General features: G+C 51.7%; 1 protein-coding gene across 2 annotated transcripts in view; it reads right to left on the bottom strand.

Annotated features, from left to right (window-relative positions):
• TNR (tenascin R) overlaps positions 1–16,406 on the bottom strand; it is a gene marked incomplete at both ends in the record, with an annotated part of 30,026 nt that extends 13,620 nt beyond the window's left edge. For both annotated transcript variants that reach the window (XM_084266342.1, XM_084266341.1), the window contains 9 exons: positions 640–903; positions 1,016–1,105; positions 4,006–4,191; positions 6,003–6,272; positions 8,916–9,066; positions 11,617–11,732; positions 12,533–12,796; positions 13,235–13,711; positions 15,911–16,406. In XM_084266342.1, the coding sequence (XP_084122468.1) occupies positions 640–903; positions 1,016–1,105; positions 4,006–4,191; positions 6,003–6,272; positions 8,916–9,066; positions 11,617–11,732; positions 12,533–12,796; positions 13,235–13,711; positions 15,911–16,406 (2,314 nt within the window). The remainder of the gene's footprint in view (positions 1–639; positions 904–1,015; positions 1,106–4,005; positions 4,192–6,002; positions 6,273–8,915; positions 9,067–11,616; positions 11,733–12,532; positions 12,797–13,234; positions 13,712–15,910) is intronic.
• Between the last annotated feature and the right edge of the window lie 250 nt (positions 16,407–16,656).

Consider the following 16,656-nt stretch of genomic DNA (forward strand, 5'->3'; position numbering starts at 1 on the left):
AGAGATGCAACCCTGACCCCCTGCAGACCCCATCCCTGCATTGTTCCCAACACTTATATGGGAAGTACCCAGCAGAGGTGGCAAAGCTGCAGCACTGGGCTCTCCATTGATCCAAAGCTGTGCTGGGGTCGAGAGGAAGAACCATGACGAGAAAAATGGTGCTTTTCTCAGCTCTGCCCGCAAACACGCTCCACCCCAGACCCATATGGTATGTGATGGGGCTGTCCCACTACAGATGGTGTGTGCTGTCTGGGATTCTTGACTGCAGGCTTTTCACCCAGAGGTACTTGTGAGGTCCCTCAAGGCTTGTTTTTTTCTTCTTATAGACATACAGACCACCCTAACCACAGAGGACAGCTTGGACTGTCTGTTCCCCCAACCCTGCCTCTTCCTTATGAGAGCCTCCAGCCAGGCAAGTGTGCTCAGTGCTGCTGGCCAGGAGCAATGAGATGTCCATGTTGGTAGGCCTGTTCTCTTTCTGAAGTCCACAGACCACCTCCCAGGTGGATGGATTGACCCCATCACCAGTTTTGACACCCATCATGAGTTTTGGAGCTGGGGATGTGGCGGTTTGGTGGAGGTGCCAGTGTGGGATGGTGGTTTGAGCCCTTGGCCCCATGCCAATTTGTCTTTCTCTACCTGTGAAGGCATCCACGGTGGCCTCCAGGCTCTGCTGGCGTCCCCTCTCAGCAATGATGGAGATGGTGTACTCTGTCCCAGGCTCCAGCTCTGAGAGGGTGAGCTGTGACTCATCCCGGGGCACTGTCACTTCAGAGGCCATACCCGAGGCAGGGATGAAGGTGACACGGTAGTGGTCAATGGGACCTGTGGCTTTGGTCCAGGTCAGCGAGATGGACGTCTCTGTGGAGGCTGTCACCAGGAGGTCCCGGGGGCTGTCAAGCTCTGTGGGAGAGGATTGGTGCAGACCTTTGTCCTCGTGCACAGACTGTCCCATGGGGACATCTGCACCATAGGAGCTGGCCATGCTTGAAGCACTCAGTGGGGCCAAACTCACCAGTCCTGGCATTCATGGTTGCTGGCACGCTCTGTTGGCTGTCCATCACGGCTGAAATCCCAATGCCGTACTCTGTCCCCGGCACCAGATCTGCCAGGGGGTGCAAAGGACACAAAGGGGCATCAGAGCAGTGCCTGGCTGGGTGGCCTTAGGGTGCAAACCCACCCCCAACTACCACCACCACTTCCCTTGGCTGGGAACAGGGGGGTCCCTCATGAGCATCTCGGGGGTGAGCAGCCCTCCCACAGGTCAGCAGCTCCTCTGTGTTTTGGAGAAGAGCTGAGCCTTTTTTAAAAGCCCCATGGATGCTTTTCGACAGGGAATTTGGAATATTCTGGCTTGGAAATAAGCAGTTTTTAAAAGTTGTTGTTGAGGTTGGCTGTAATTGCTGGCACCGAGACAGAAACTGCGGGTGTGTGAGCAGAGATGGGGACCATAAAGCAGCTATATTTGTTTCCAAAGTGATGCAGCATCAAATATTGTCACAGGGCTGCTGTCTTGAAGAGGAATAAATTATGTGGAGTAAATGAAATGCACATTAACTAGGAAAGGCAAGGTCTTTCCAGCAGCCCAATCAGGTACAGCTCCTTGGGGTGGACATGTCTTATGGTGCCTCTCTCAAGGGACATGGGAATCTTGCTCATCCAGCTCCTTTTCATCCCCTGCACCTCTTGCTGATCCCTGTTTTATCTCCATGGGACATCTCCTGTCTCTGCCTGTTGCTTCTGCTTGGCAGCTTTATTTCCCCTCCTCCCCGTGAGCTTTCCCATGGGGTTAGAGAAGCCCTAAACCCTCCAACCTCACTGTGCCTTGCCCAGGGGCAGTCCCCAGAAGCCTCCAAAACTTTCCCTGAGGTGCTGGGAAGGAGGGAAGACCCATCCCCTGCTCCTTTCCTCTCACTATGGTGCAGTCTCAGTGATGGGGGACAGATGAACCCCCTTCACCACTGACCAATAAGCCTCAGAAGCATCTTGGAAACGTGAAGAGAGAAAGGGGAGAAAGGGGAAGGAAGAGGAGGAAATGAGACAGGAGCATATAAAACGATGCCTTTTCTCTCCCAGTTCTTTCAGGTAGAGCAAAATGATGGATATTTCTGTGCAAACACTGATTTTGGAGACATATAGGGGGTAGAGCAAGGCTTGCTGTGCTTTTAAGCTTAAACCTTTGATAAACTCTGCTCAAGCACTGCTTCTCCTGCAGGCAGGTGAAGGGATCTGAAGAAATCGCTACTTGCTCTCACACCATGGATCCCACTGGGTCCTGGGCAGCTGGAAACCCACCCTCACTGGCTTTGCACCATGTGCAATGAGACCTTGGAGACAGGGCTACCATGTGCCATCCCCACTGTGGCTCTCCTGCAGCAAGGGTTGGGATTGTTTTTTTCTGTTATTTTCGATGCAATTAGATTTTTTTTTAAAAAAGAATTGCTTGGTTATTAGGAAGTGCCCTGGGAGCTAGAAGCAATGCACTGAAGTGATGATGGAGGCACTGTACTGAAAAAAAATCATTCACTGCCATTGACTGACACTTCTGTATCTCTGGAGCTTGTGCCGCGAGTCTCCAGCTGTGTTTAGTTTTACTGAGAGAGTGGAAGAGCCTCTGGGCTGTCCCTTTGTGCTGTCCCTTCCTCTGGAGCAAATTCGGGCTCTGCCATGGATGTCATCACAGTTTAGGTCAGTGGGGTAGTATTGCCCCAGTATATATAGTGTATATATTATATATATATACACACTGTAGTATACTATATGTACACACTATAGTGTGTGTGTATATATATATGTATATACTATATATAGGATCTGGCCCATTTTTAATGCTCCTCCTCACCTAGAAAGGCAGCAAATGCCTAGAGTAAAATTACCAGGGGACCAGCACTGGGTCTTCCCATCCCTTCTGTCCCCTCCCATCTAATCCCACTTCTCCATGCATGCCCTCATCACGAACGCAGCGGCAGCTATCCCTAACATTTCTTTTTTCCACATACCACATTGGTTTGGGCTTTTTTCCCAAGGGAGCTGCTCAAATTGCTTTCCCGCCCTCCAGCCTTCCTTATGACTCGCTGGGAACTTGGCATTCGGCTTTCCCACTGAACATATTCCCATAGGTCCATCTGGCAGAGATGTCTGAGTCCTCTTTGGGCTGGGGAGGTCCCAGGAGGGCAAAGAGAGTCAACGTGGAAGAACCCAGCATCCTGCAAGCTGAATGAGTGAGCTTTTTTCCCCTGCATTTGTAAGTCAGTCTTGTCTTTGCTTAAAAAAAAATGCCGCCGGAGCTGCGAATCTGGCAGGCGAGCGGTTTAGTTGAGGGGAAGAATTAGGAAACCAGATCTCACACGGTGCTGTGTGGCATTGCGGCCGTGAAGGGTGCTCAGGACTTTCCCAGCAGCGGGAGGTGGGTGGTGTTTGCAGCCCTCGTGGTGTCCCGAATAACTAAATGCTTCAGGTGGGGCTAATGTACGGCTTCGGGTTGTGTGCTCAAAAATTGCATCCCTGGATTTGGGTCTGCTTTGCCTCTGATTTGGGAAAAAGGCAATGAACTTGGACAGCCTGCATCCTTATGGCTGCCTGTGGGGCATTGGTGCCTGCAGTTTTCCCAACAAGGAAGGAAGGAAAAAAAAAAACCCCAAGGTGAAACAATATTCTCCTCCCTGTCAGCCTAAAAATATCTTTCTTCTCCCCACTTCTCGCTTTGCCCCTTGCCAGCTCGATTTGGGACGTGGTCACAGCCCTGCTGGAGGTTGCGCCACTTGCAAGCGTATCACTTGGAGACATGTTGGGGATAAGCAATGCCCAAATCCAGACCCACAGAGGGGAAAGCAAACTACATCCCAAGGAAAACCTTGCCTCCAGTAGCTAGTAAACCCCAAACCAGCCTCAGATATGTGCCAGCATAAGGGCAAACAAGCACCAGTGCTGATCTGGACATCTCTGTTACCCTAACTGCTTGAAGGGAAGAGGACAGGGAGGAAGGGCATGTGGGTGCACATGTACCTGTGAGGGTGGCCCGGGTGGTGGGACCGGTGTCACGTGGCACCAGGACTTCGTGGTAGTGCTCCCCGGCCAGGGTGCTGTAGACCACCCTGTAGCTGTGTGCCTCAGCCTCACTGTTGTCCCAGGCAAGCTCGAGGCTGGCAGGTGTCCGTGAGCCCACCCTCAGGTTCTTGGGGGCATCGATATCTGTGCAACACAAGGGAGAGAGGCTCTGTCTCACTGCCGGGCACCGGGGGTGCACCCTGTAGCCTTGACACGGCTAAATAGCAGCAGAGGGGCACCCAGGTGTGATGCCCATGAGTTTCCGCCTTCCTGGGGCATGTCCCTACAGCAGGGACTGGGGATTAGCATGGACCTGGAGGTGCCACCCATGGGTTACTTGCAGCATCTCTCGGTAAGTTGCTTCAGGAGCTAATTGCATGTTGCTTGAAAAAGAAAAGCATTTCCCCCCCTATATTAGAGTAAAGGAAACAGGCATCGTGCATAAGGGGTGGGGGTGGGGCCACAAAAGAACTCTGCAGCAGTCACCCATTGGTGTGAACTGCTCTTAGAAGAACCTCCCACATCTTTACAGGCTCATTCACACTCAGACACAACCCAAAGGGGGGTTGTTTATTAGCATGACCGGGGCTGTGCACCGGATCTGCTCTGACTTGCGCGATAAACCTTCTCGTGAGCAACGGGTTGGTGCCTGGCAGGGGCTGGGTGCCAGCAGATGGGGGGTAATTACTGCTGCTTGATGGATCTGAGGTTTTTTTGGGGGGTCGGGGGATGGGAGAAGGTTTTTATATGTTGCCTTTTAGAAATAAAGCAAGGAAGGCTAACGCAGCAAATCAGTCAGGGTGAGCATCTCCTCTGAAATATCTATCTGTAGAAATATACACACAGGCGCAATTTGCACGCCACGGGTATTGTAATAGGAGCCTAGCATCCCCCAGTAATGTACACGACAAGTAATTTATATACCATAAACCAGCACTGAAATACATGCTCTACCTCTTCCTCTTTGGCACGGTAAATTAAACCTGTTAGCTATCTGCAGGCTTAACATTAATTAAAGTTTTACCGACCAGTTAGGGAATACAGAGAGGATATAAAACAAGATAACCGTGTCTCTGGTTGGACTGCTTCCAGCAGCTTGACTGCAGATTCCTCAGGCAACGCATCTGCCTTGGCTCTTGGTGCTGAACGGGAGCGAGCGTCGCCTTGAAGTCAGCCCTGTGTTTGCTGGTTTGGTGCTTTGAGAATTTCACGTTGATCTACGGGTGGTGCTAAGGGTGTAAACTGCTGGGGTTTAAAGTTTTAGCTGTGAGCTGAAGCTGAGCGGTGGGTCTAAATGGGAATTGGAGGTGGTGGGGGATGTGTGTCCTGGGCAGCAGCAGGTTCAGCCTTGGTGCCAAGGCAACACGTGGCCAAGGTGGAGGTTTGTTTGGTGCTTGTCACCTAAATGTAAGGGGTTTTTTGAGTCATCTGCATGGTTGTTGGCATCTGGGGTCACCTGGGGTTGCCCCGGGGGACCATCTGAGCATCCCTGTGGGGTATGGTGGAGACCCATGGTGCTGGAGGTTTAGGGACTACGCAGAAACTTAGGTCCAAGTGGAAGAGAGTGGTCAGAGGGTGGTTTGAGCTGTGTGTATGTGGTTTGAGGTGAGGTGAATCATTTGCTCTGCCCTGTGCCAGAACCATGACGGGATGTGAGAAACCCATGCTCAGGCATCTTCGTTCAAACCTGCATCTTAACCACTGTGTTTTCTTCATGTCACTTCCTCCCAGTACACTGCACTCAACCCCATCTCACCGTGCTGGGTCAAAAAAACAGGTGCCACTAAATCCCAGGTGCAAAACCCCCCACCCTTGATTTAGTTCCGAATATACAAGCCCCCCCTGCCCTGCTTATTATGGGACAGTCCATCTGCAGATCACAGCAAACCACCTGCCCATGCTTTCTGGAGCCTTAAAAATTCACGCCGGTTCTCCCGGCAAAGCCAGCTAGCTACCTGTGGTGAACTGGGCGAGGGCCGGCCGGCTCTCGTTGGCACCCCGGAGGGCACTGACAGCCAGGTGGTAGCGGGCACCGGGGCGCAGGGCCTGCAGGGAGTACTGGCTGAGCGGGGGCTGCAGGCGGAAGGTGGTCCTCCCGCCCTCCCCATCCGCCAGCCCATACTTCAGCAGGATGGCGTCCACCTTGGCGTGTGGCGGCGTCCATTCCACGAAGGCCACTGTGTCGGAGACATCCCGCACCAGGATCTGCGTTGGGCCGTCGATGACTGTGGAGGAGGTGGGGGGGGAAACGGCCACCTGTTACTTTGGAAGAGATGGATGGGGAAGGATGGTGGCTTTGGGGGTACACCAAGCTTCAGGGCTGCTTTAACCTGACCTTTGGAGTGGCCCAATTTAGTAGTTGGGGATGTGGCAGAGAGGTAGTGCAGGGAAGAGACATGCCCTCCCCGCCGCCCCCCCCCCCCCCCCCCCCCCCAGGATACTCGTTAGGTTTGGTCCTGGAGGGTTCCTGGTCCCTCGTCTCAGTGTTCTGGTGGAGAGGTAGAGGGTTCCTGAACCCTCTCCACCAGTGTCTCTTCCAAGCTGTGGACACTAGAGCAGGACCCAGCAGCTCTCCCGTTGACGCCCCCACAGCAATAAGGCAACTCATGCCCTTCTTTGGAGCGGAGCTGGTTGTCAGCAACAAATCCCCACCCCGGTTTTTCCAGGCAGAATTTCCCAGGATAAACCCACCTATGTCTAACTGGAGTCCATTTCCTTTGCTCCCAGCTAACTTTGTGATGCATTAAAAACCCCAGTTTTCCTTTGTGCCCGGCTCTTTGAGCCATTCAAACTGCTTTCAGATGATTTCCTTCCACTCAATTTACTCTTTTCTGCGCCTTTCTGTCATTGGCAAAATTTATCAGCAAGGATATTATGTCTTTTGAAAGGCGTTGACAATGTGTTAAATAATGTGGGGCCAAGAACCAATCCAAGCATCGAGAACTGAGGAATCTCTCTAGAAATGTTCCAGCTTTGGTGCCAGCTCCCAGTTTGTATTTAAGGTGGGAGATCCAGCTCATAAAGCTGTTGATGCGCTTGTTATGGGGAGAGAGGAGAAAATGCTACTGTTCTGGCAAGCCCTTCTAGCTAGCTGGGTGTGGGGACCACAGTGGGTGTCCACCAAACCCTCTCAGATAAAGGGAGTTTAGCTAAATTCATACTGTTCTGGACATTTCTGCTTTCTTTTTTGCAGAGAATCTGGGCCCTTCCGTCCTCTGCATCCCCCAACACTTGACTTCCTCCAAACTTGGAAATCATGGGCTCAAGTCTGGGTGGTGGATGCTTTGAGTCCAGTAGAACATAAGTGCTGCACGGACAGATGGACAGACCAAGCCTGGCCATCGCTCCCATGCCATTGCAGCGTGGATGCAGCGAGCCTGCCAGGCAGCCCCTTTCATCATTTAAATGGTCACAAGGTGGGCATGAAAATGTGCTCGTTTTGTGATTCAAGCTATACTGTGTCTATTATGCCGTATACCTTGGGCAACAACATTAAGTCACAAGGATGCGCTGAATGCTGTACCCCGGGGTGAGAAGTCCTGGGGAAGATGTGTGTGGGCCAGGATGGGAAGGACCAGGGAGGGTTAGAGAGGGCATGGGGGAATTGGGAGCAGTAGGGTGAGGTCCAGGGAGAAGGGAGGAGGGCTGGGAAGTAGGGTGTTGAGGTGAGGTCACCTGGGTTACCAGGTCATGCACATCCAAACTTTCAATCTCCCAACTGCTACAAGGTGTCCAGGTGATGCTGGGGTACCACAAGTCACACTTAGCTGTGCAACCCAAAACTGTGCCTGTGCTACTCAACCCCAGCGCAGGGTGTTGGGGCGGAACAAGGATGGTGGGGACAAAGCTATGGGGGTGCCGCAGAGGAGGGCGGACACACCAGCGTTGGGGATGCCCTCATGCAACAGAGAGCTGGGAGCCCACCGGTCCAGCTATGCTCCCCTGCAAAGGTCACCCCCTGAGCTTCAAGTACCAACCTCTCTTGTTTTTGCTTGCTAGAGAAAGGAAGATTTGGGCTCGACCAGGAGGTGTCTCTGTTAAGCCATGTCTTGCTGAGCAGGGAGGCGAAGCAGGAGCAGGAGGCTGTGCTGAGGACTCCCTGATCTGCAGCAAGCTGCTGCTTGAGGAGGGACCCTCCTTTCCCTCTCATCATTACTTTGAATTAGCAGCCTGGAGAGAGCATCACCTCGTTACAACAACCTTCCAGTTCCTTTTTTTAATGCTGTTTCCACTTGCAACAGCTCAGATGGAGGTAGATGTCTGCCGGGCTGCCAAGGTAGGCTGCAGCAGATATGGCATGGACAGCCTCTTCTCTACAGTGAGCAATGCCCATCACCATGCCTCCTTCGGCAAAGAGAAGACCCAGTTGTATTTCCTCTAGCCTACGGGCCAGGCTGGCTGGATAAATGGGTTAGGAGGGGATATGCCGTCGTTCCTGGCTCCTGATCCGTCTGAATAGGCTGGGAATAGAGGGCATTTAACAGCACAAAAGCAGGTGGGAGTTTTAATCTGTTATATATGAGCAGGAAACACATTTATAGAGACGTGTCTTGGGGGCATCCAGCCTCTGAAATGTGAGATTAGCGGAGAGGAGGAATTTATCTAGATATCTAATAAAAGCAGACCTGTGCCTTTACTCCCAACCCCATTAACCTTGCCACGGTTTCTGTGCTTGCAGCAATTTGGGAGTGAGAGGGACCAAATACTGCACAAAGAAGAAACTGTTGCTGTGATGCACCTGTAGCTTGGGCAGGTGCTCGTTTTTATCCCTGCCTGTGCAGTTGCCAGGATGCTCTTTCTGATGGGACCTATGTTTTGGGGACCAAGCCCTGGGAGCTGCAGTGCTGCCTGAAGTCAAGCTCACTCACGGGTTGAGACGCTGTCGGAGGCGGGAGGACTCCTGGCTTGTTCCTTCAGGGCCACCACAGTGACGGTGTACTCTTCCCCTGGCTTTAGCCCTGTCTGGTTGAAGGTGGTGACAGTGCTGGGAAGCTGGGCAATCACACCGCCCTCGTTGTTCTGCTCAGGGGGAGAAATAAGCATTAAAAAAGAAAAATAATTAATAAAAATGGTGGGTTGGGGGGGGCTGATACATGGGGAGGAGGTTCCCCTCATGTCGCATCCTTCTATGCCCCAACCCTGCTTCCCCATATGGCATCCTTGCCCTGGCATGTCTCACCATGGAGGTGCACAAGCCCAGGGTGAAGTTGTCCACCAAGCATGGAGCACCCATGTTGCTGGGCTTGAGAAACCCTTCCCATCATCCCTTCTTCCCACCCACATTGTTCCCCTCCTCCCGCCCCAAACTTCTGTATTTTGCCAACTGCATGTCTCCTGTTTTCCAGAAGAGAAAAAATGATAAAATCAAAGCCCAGGCTGGACTCCTTTCCTCTGCTACTCAGCTTCCAGGAGCCTTCTGTGGCTCATACCTAGGTATGAAACCTTAAGGTCTATTTTGGCATCTCCTACTTTTTAAGTTGTCTTCATTAAACTCATTAGGCTTTGTGGTTTTGCTCTGAAAAAAAAACCAAAAAAGCTTCAAGCAACCACAAATGTCACCTTTCCTGCCAGTGTTTGGACAAAGGATCTTTTCTTGCCTCTCTCTCCACTAATAACACACTAGACAAATCTTTGCGCATAGATCCTCTCTCATTAAACAGGAAATCTTCCATTTGGGCCATAAATTGCCATCTTACTTTCCCTAATTCTCTTTTCTAGTTCTGTCATTGCTTGCTCTTTCCTCCCCACCTCCATCCCCTGTGCATGTAGCAGATGGATGAGCCGCCCTTCCCGCCCTGACCCCGCTTTCAGGGGGCAAGAACATCACAGGGACCACGGAAGGAGGATTTCTCTGCAGGAGGGTGTCAGCATCCTTGTGGGGATGCTGAGGACCAAATTAACTTCCTTTCACCCACTTCTCATGAAGGCAGAGTGGGTTTAATTCTGTGCATGGAGGTTATTTGTGATGATGCTGTTATAACTTTTTTTACCTCTGGGACTAGGTTTTGGGTTTATTTGGGGTGCAGCAACGATTTAGTGTTTGCTTGAGCTGGTCTATCTTCCAGGCAGTGAAGGAAACAGCACCTTCTGCCTTATTTTAGGAGAAAAGCTGATGGTGGAGATTCAAGAGAGACCGACTTTTAACAGGCAACGGGCAGAAAGCACGGCTGTGTCTTCAGAGCGCCGGACCATGTGCGTGACTGATGAATATGAGAACGTCAAAGCCCAGCAAGGTACATCCCTTCCCTGCTCCAAAACCCTGCATCTAGGAGCAGACGTCCTTCGGCACTTTATCGCTTCAAGTTCTGAAATGTTTCTGCATGGTTTTGAGTTTTAAGCTTTAAAACAGAAATGGAGCCAACAGTTTGCATTTATTGGGGGAAAAACCCACCTTCACCCTACATCTGATGACCCTGTGGGGAGAAAATTTGCTTCTGTCCCTCACCCTAAACTGGATACATCCTCATTTATCTGCTTCAGGAGGATGCTGTTAGGCTTAATTGCTGAATATCCATGAAATGGTTGAAAGGTGGCTATTTTTTTGCTGCCAAAATCTCCTCCCTGATGTTGCCTTGTCGTTTTGGCTTTTATCCCAGTGAATGAAAATTACACCAGGGTTTATACCTACAGTACCTGAACTCTGACTTCTGACACAATATCTGCATGGATATAGCCAAAATCATACCCAGACCCTTCCAGTCTCTTTGGAAGTGAGGGAAAGAGTCATTTAAAGCAATCAGACCCTTGCTGCATAATGATAATTCACAGTTAAGAGCATTTAAAACTTTGGGGCCAAGTTCTGCAGTTCTCCGCTGCCCAGAGCTGCCTTTGACTCCAGTGAGGGTTTTGTACAAGTGAAAAATGGCATAATTGAGCCCTTAATCAGCATTTCTTTTACTGCTGGGGCTTGAATGCTCTTGTAAAGAGGCTCCATATACAATTGAAGCTATACTTATGGCTAAATGGTGTAGAAATTATGAATATAGATGAAATACTTCATGTACAATTTTTGTTACTGCACATGGAAAATATGCGATATTTAGGGCAACATTTTCATCCTTTCATCTTTTCTGGCACAAATTCTACCTGTTCATCACTGCAATTAAAATTCCGTGGCAGGAAGTAGCTGAGGATGCTGAAGGTTGTTGTTGTCTGAGAGCCGAGGCGGCTGCTCGGTCCGATGTCGCCCGCTTCATGCGGCTTTCATGTGCTAAGAGCACGGGCGAGGAGAAAGGGTCACAGAGAAGGAGGTGGAAGGGAGGAGGAGGGGGGGTCACAGCAAGAGGTGGTGAGGCTGAGAGGTTTATGTGCTGGTCTCTTGATCTTATCAAGATATCTCTTTGAAGGACATGTATGTCTTGACACAAAAGACTGCTAGGGTGAAGACAAGCTGGCAAAATGGGGTTGAGGGGTTGGGGAATGTCTGATGTGAAGCACAGGAGTTGCAAACAGAGGCCAGGATTATTTAATTTTTTTGGGGGTGATGGAGATAATTGGAAGCTAATTTGGCACCCGCTTGCCCGATGTTTTTAGGGTGACCGCCTCTACCCTGCAGTGCGGTGGCAGTACCTTGGGGATGAAGCTGATCTCCCAGCCATCGAAGGGGAAGGAGAAGGGCTCCCACTGCACCTCCGCTGTTGTCTCTGTGATGGTCTTGAACTTCAGCCCCTGCGGCGTGGCGAGGTCTGGAAGGGAGCAGGGGGTGGTAAGCAGAGCCACTCCTTGTGGCTACTTTGTTCTCTGGACACTGAAAACGGGGACCTTTTGGTAGCTGTAAGCAGAGTTATTGCCCCTTTGTCCCCCCTCCAGGCAGGTTAGAGGGGGAGGGGGGAAAATGCCTGGGCTACTGAGTGCCACAGCATTCCTTCATGTTGCACCTAATGGCACTGTGCGGCACAATGGGGTCGCACAAAGAGTGCCTGAATGAATTTTGTCATTCAGTCAATACGTCAATATGTTTTCCCTCTGTGTTTTTAGTTTCTGAGGACCCTCTTAGGTGGTTGCCACTACAGCTTGATGCTCCTGTTTTACTCTATGCATCATGGTCCCGGTCAGGACTATTTATCTCCCAATGCGTAGCTGCGCTGTCACCCATGTCACAGGGAGGCTCTCCAAGAGTGGGAAGAGAACCTGTGACTTCTATGACATATTGCAATATTTTCTATGAGGGAAAAACAAACAAACAAAAATTAAGATGATTTGGGCTATATTCTGTGGGCTCAATCAGACACCGAAAGCTTCTTTGATTTTCGGTTGTTCAGGTTTACATCCAGACTTTTTCTTCAGAGAGTGTGGACACATTTCACCCTTTCCTATAGCCCCATAAGGATATAAATGGTGATAAAACTATCCTTGATATCTATCTATTTTTTTCTGAAGCCTCAGTTTTCTGCTGCAAGAAGGTGTTTTATGGAAAACGCTAGCCAGGTTGAGCATCACCTCTGGTTATCTGGGTATCAAACAGCAAGTGCAGTAGGATACTTACTAGTCATCACCTTGGAGCTAGCGGGGATGCTCAAGACATCGCTGATGACTGCATAGACACTGATGTTGTAGGCAATGCCTGGCTCAAGCTCCGTGATGGTGATGCTGCTCCAGTCCCCGGGTACCCGCTGCTGGAGCTGGGTGCCCCCAGGCACCGCCGGCTGATAGGAGACCACATACTCAGTGGCTGCCCCAGGGCTGTCCCATGTCAGCTCGATGGAGCTGTCACCGATTCCAGTCACTCGCAGGTTTTCAGGAGGAGCCACTGATGGGAAGGGTAGAGGTAAGGAGACTGTCATAGCACACATGGCTTATCCTCCCGCCCGGCTGTGGGGAAGGGTATGCGGTGGGACACAGCTGTGGGATTTGGCCTGGGAGTTACGTGTTCTCTGTTGTTGTATTAAACACTATGGCAAGGCACGGGCTTGGGAGAACCTTCCTGCAAGCTGCACGAAGTGTTTACCACTGATACTGGGACAAACCTTGCTGTTTTTTTGCTTGCCTCCCAAACTTTTGACTATGGCGTCTCTGGGGCAGGGACAACAGGGAGAAGGTCAAACTGCAGAGCCTGAGCAGATCCTATGTGACATGCTCTGCCAGGTGTGGGTTTCTCCCAAGCTTCATGATGCTTCTATGTGTCTCTGGGCATCTCGAAGCACTTATAAATCAAGGTATAACTCTCCCCATGCCCGCCCCTCGCTACCTGCTGAGCAATCCTGCCCGTCGTAGCCATCCTCGCAGACACAGAAACCATCCTGGCAGACTCCATGGCCGCTGCAGGCGTTGGGACAGTGCAGCCACCTGCAGTCCTCCCCGGCATAGCCCTCCTGGCAGATGCACGTGCCGTTGACGCAATGGCCCTTTCCTGAGCAGTCGTGGGGACACCGTAGCTGGGAGCAATCCTCCCCAGAGAAACCTTCCTCACAGACGCACTCACCGTCCACGCAGAGCCCACGGGACCCGCAGCCAGCAGGGCAGCGGAGCTGGGAGCAGTCCTCGCCCCCGTAGTCGTTGTCACAGATGCACTGGCCCTCCAAGCAGACACCGCGGCTGGAGCAACCCCGGGGACAGAGGGGCTCAGAGCAGTTGCTGCCTGCCCAGCCCTCCATGCACACGCAGCTGCAGGACTCCAGGCTGAAGTTCCCATGGCCACTGCACTGAGGGGTGTAATCCAGCTGCCCTGCAAGGAGGTGGGACCGAGGGTCAGAGCTCACCCAGCCAGAGGTGGAAAAAGGTCAGTGTTTACCCCGGATCAGCTTTTGGGTGGGCTGTAGGGGAGGGGAAGAAGGGTGTGGAGCACGCAGGGCATGGCCTTCCCTGTGGCTGAGCATGCCTAACTTTAGGGAGCCATTGGCTTTAGGGCTGGCAGGGGCAGAGTCGGTGATATGGGCTCATGTTGGGGCTTGGGAGTGTCCCTCAGGAGCACTGGCCTTCTTGGCTGTGCGTGCCATCAGCTGTGTGGGAGTGCAAGTGCTCCCTCTGGTTTCTCTTCAGCTCAGTGCTCAGTTGATGGGAACCTCCCTAGACCTCTTGCTGGGGAAAACCCTTCCCTGGCCAGGCCCTGTGCACCAGCCATAACTTTAACAGGTTCCTGTTGTCTCCTCTCCACCCACTGTTCCTTTTTACAGGCAAGAGATCCCTGTCTGTTAGCTCAATCTCCTACAAAAAGCTGGTGTGTACCCAAAGACATCATTTCCATCCCTATTCTTGGCTTTGCAGAACGTATCATGAGGTATGCTGGATTAGTGGGAAAGCACATGGCCACCATGGCCATCATCTCTGATGTCCCCCCCTGTACCTGGCAGCCTAGTACAGGACACCTTGGGGTGAAGAGGGATGCATGGGGACAACAGCATCCATCACTCTGCCAACAGTCTCCTCTTTTACCTTTGACATGGAGCCACAGATCCAGCTGCAGGTTATGAACTAAGGAAGAGCAGAAACCTTTTCCATGCTTCCCCCAGCACCCTTGGGAAACCTCTACACCCTGAAGACCCCAAGCTGCGTGACTTTTTGTCCCCCAACTAAGTTTTCCACCCTAGCTGTGGCAAGCACAGCAGATGCTGACATCAATGGGTTTCAGTTGCACGCTGTGCCCGACAGACCCGTTTGGGGTATTTTTTAGGATGCTTCCCACCTAAACCATGAATACTGGGGATGGAGATCAGGTTCTCTTCAGATCTCAGCCCTTAGTGAAGTTACCAAAACCTAGGAGCTCTCCTGGGGGAGATGCCTCAGGCAGTGGGGTAGGGATCCCCATCTCCTCTGCAGTGTATCAAATTGAAAGCAACTCTGGTAAAAATAAATGAAATTACTCCAGTTTTGGCTCAGCGCATCTGCGATGGGAGCGGGGACTCCACCAAGCCATGAATATTTAATGCGACCATCTGCCTGCGCTACAAGTAACCCAAATAGGCCCATCGGAGTTTCAAGTTAACTCCCTTTAGCACAGGTTTTTCTTTCCCCATGGTGTTTTCTTTGTGGTTCTTTGTTTAACTCTTGCTTTGCACGGGTGGCTGGTTTCTGGTTTGTCATCTTTTTTATTTTTTAATGCAGCTTGATGACTGCTGCATCCAGAGGGGCAGTCCCTCTTACCCGCCTCCTCGAAACCCAAGGAGACCCACTAGCATGCTAGCCCCCCACGCTACTGAAATGCAGCCTCCTGCCCAAGCCTTCCTTAACCCATCTTGTTTCAACCACGTGCTGCTTCCCCGGCTCTGAGGAGCAGCCGCAGGGAAATGAGGGTCTGTCTTTGATGATAGGGGTGACCCCAATAGGGGGTCTTGGGGAGCATGCTGTTATTCAGAGGAAGCTGTTGATGGTTTTCATGCCCGTTACAGGTTTTGTTTGCATCTTTCGTGGCAACAGAAGTTATTTTCTGTAGATTTTGTTCTTTTTTTCTTTTTTAACTTAGCTTTTCATGCTGATTTTCTCGTGCCACAGAGAAGATGATGAAGGGGTTTATCGCTGGCTCTTGTGGTGCTGCCTGCAGCCAAGGGTCAGCTCAGGGGAGCAGCAGCCACATCTCTCCTCCCTGTCCCGCGCATGGTGGCTGATTCCGAACAGCACTGCGAGAAGTGCAGGGTTGGGAGATCACCCACACGACTGCGGGTCTTATCTGTGATGGGGCTTTGGCTCTGGCTGCTATGGGGCTTCTGCAGGGCATGGGGGCTCAAGTGGCCAAATCCCATCCAGGGGATTTTCCTACCTTGAAGGGTTAAGTCAGGCTTTTCCCTAAACCCACAGCCACGCCATGGGTGAGCACAAGTTTTTCCTCTGTTGCCACTCTGAGCCGCATCACCGGCTTTGTATTTATTTCTCCTGCCTTTTGCTCAAGCCCTCAGTACCCAGCAAGAGCTAACAGGATGGAATTTACTACCTGTGGCTGCATTTTCTTGGCAGCAATTGGAGTTGCATTGGTCCCGGAGCATGGAGACCTCCCTCTCCAGCATCTCAATCCTGCTCAGCAGCTCCTGCAGGGACGGGAGGGAGGTGGAGCACTTGCAGGCCTGCTTGGGCAAGTTTATCCTGTGGGTGAAGGTGACCCGGCTCTTGCTGTCGGAGGTCTGCTCCGTGTACTCTGCCAGCTGGTCGTCTTCTGAACTCACCTCCTCGGCTGAAGACTTGAACATGGATGAGCAGCAGCTGTCCACAGGAATGTTGATGTTGTAGATGTGGTGGAAGACCATGGGCTGCTCTTTGATGGGTGGGCTGCAGTTGGCAAGGCCACCCTCCTCATCCACTGCTGGTCTTTCGGCTGGGTCTGTTGTCACCTCCAGCCGGCACTCAAAAGGTTTGAGGACAGTGCCCAGCAGAAGCAAGTTGAAGCTGATGAGCACATTCCTCAGGACTGGGTTTTCACTGTCAGTCCCCATTTTCTTGGGAGTTGGAGGAGCCTTTTAAGCCAGCCTTGGTCAGCCAAGCACAGCAGGACCTGGGGACACGTAAGAAAGAGAGCATGGTTGGTGTTACCTCTGAAACTCTGCACTAGCTTTGAGAGCCACGTCCTTCTGGGCAAAGTTATCCAGACTCGATGGGGCTGATTTGACTCATGCACAGTCCTACTGGCTTTGGTGGAGCCTAAATCAGCTCCAAGTGAGCCCAATGTCCCCACCAGCCATAGCC

Source organism: Gallinula chloropus (assembly GCF_964237585.1).
Source record: "Gallinula chloropus genome assembly, chromosome: 6".
Taxonomy (NCBI): domain Eukaryota; kingdom Metazoa; phylum Chordata; class Aves; order Gruiformes; family Rallidae; genus Gallinula; species Gallinula chloropus.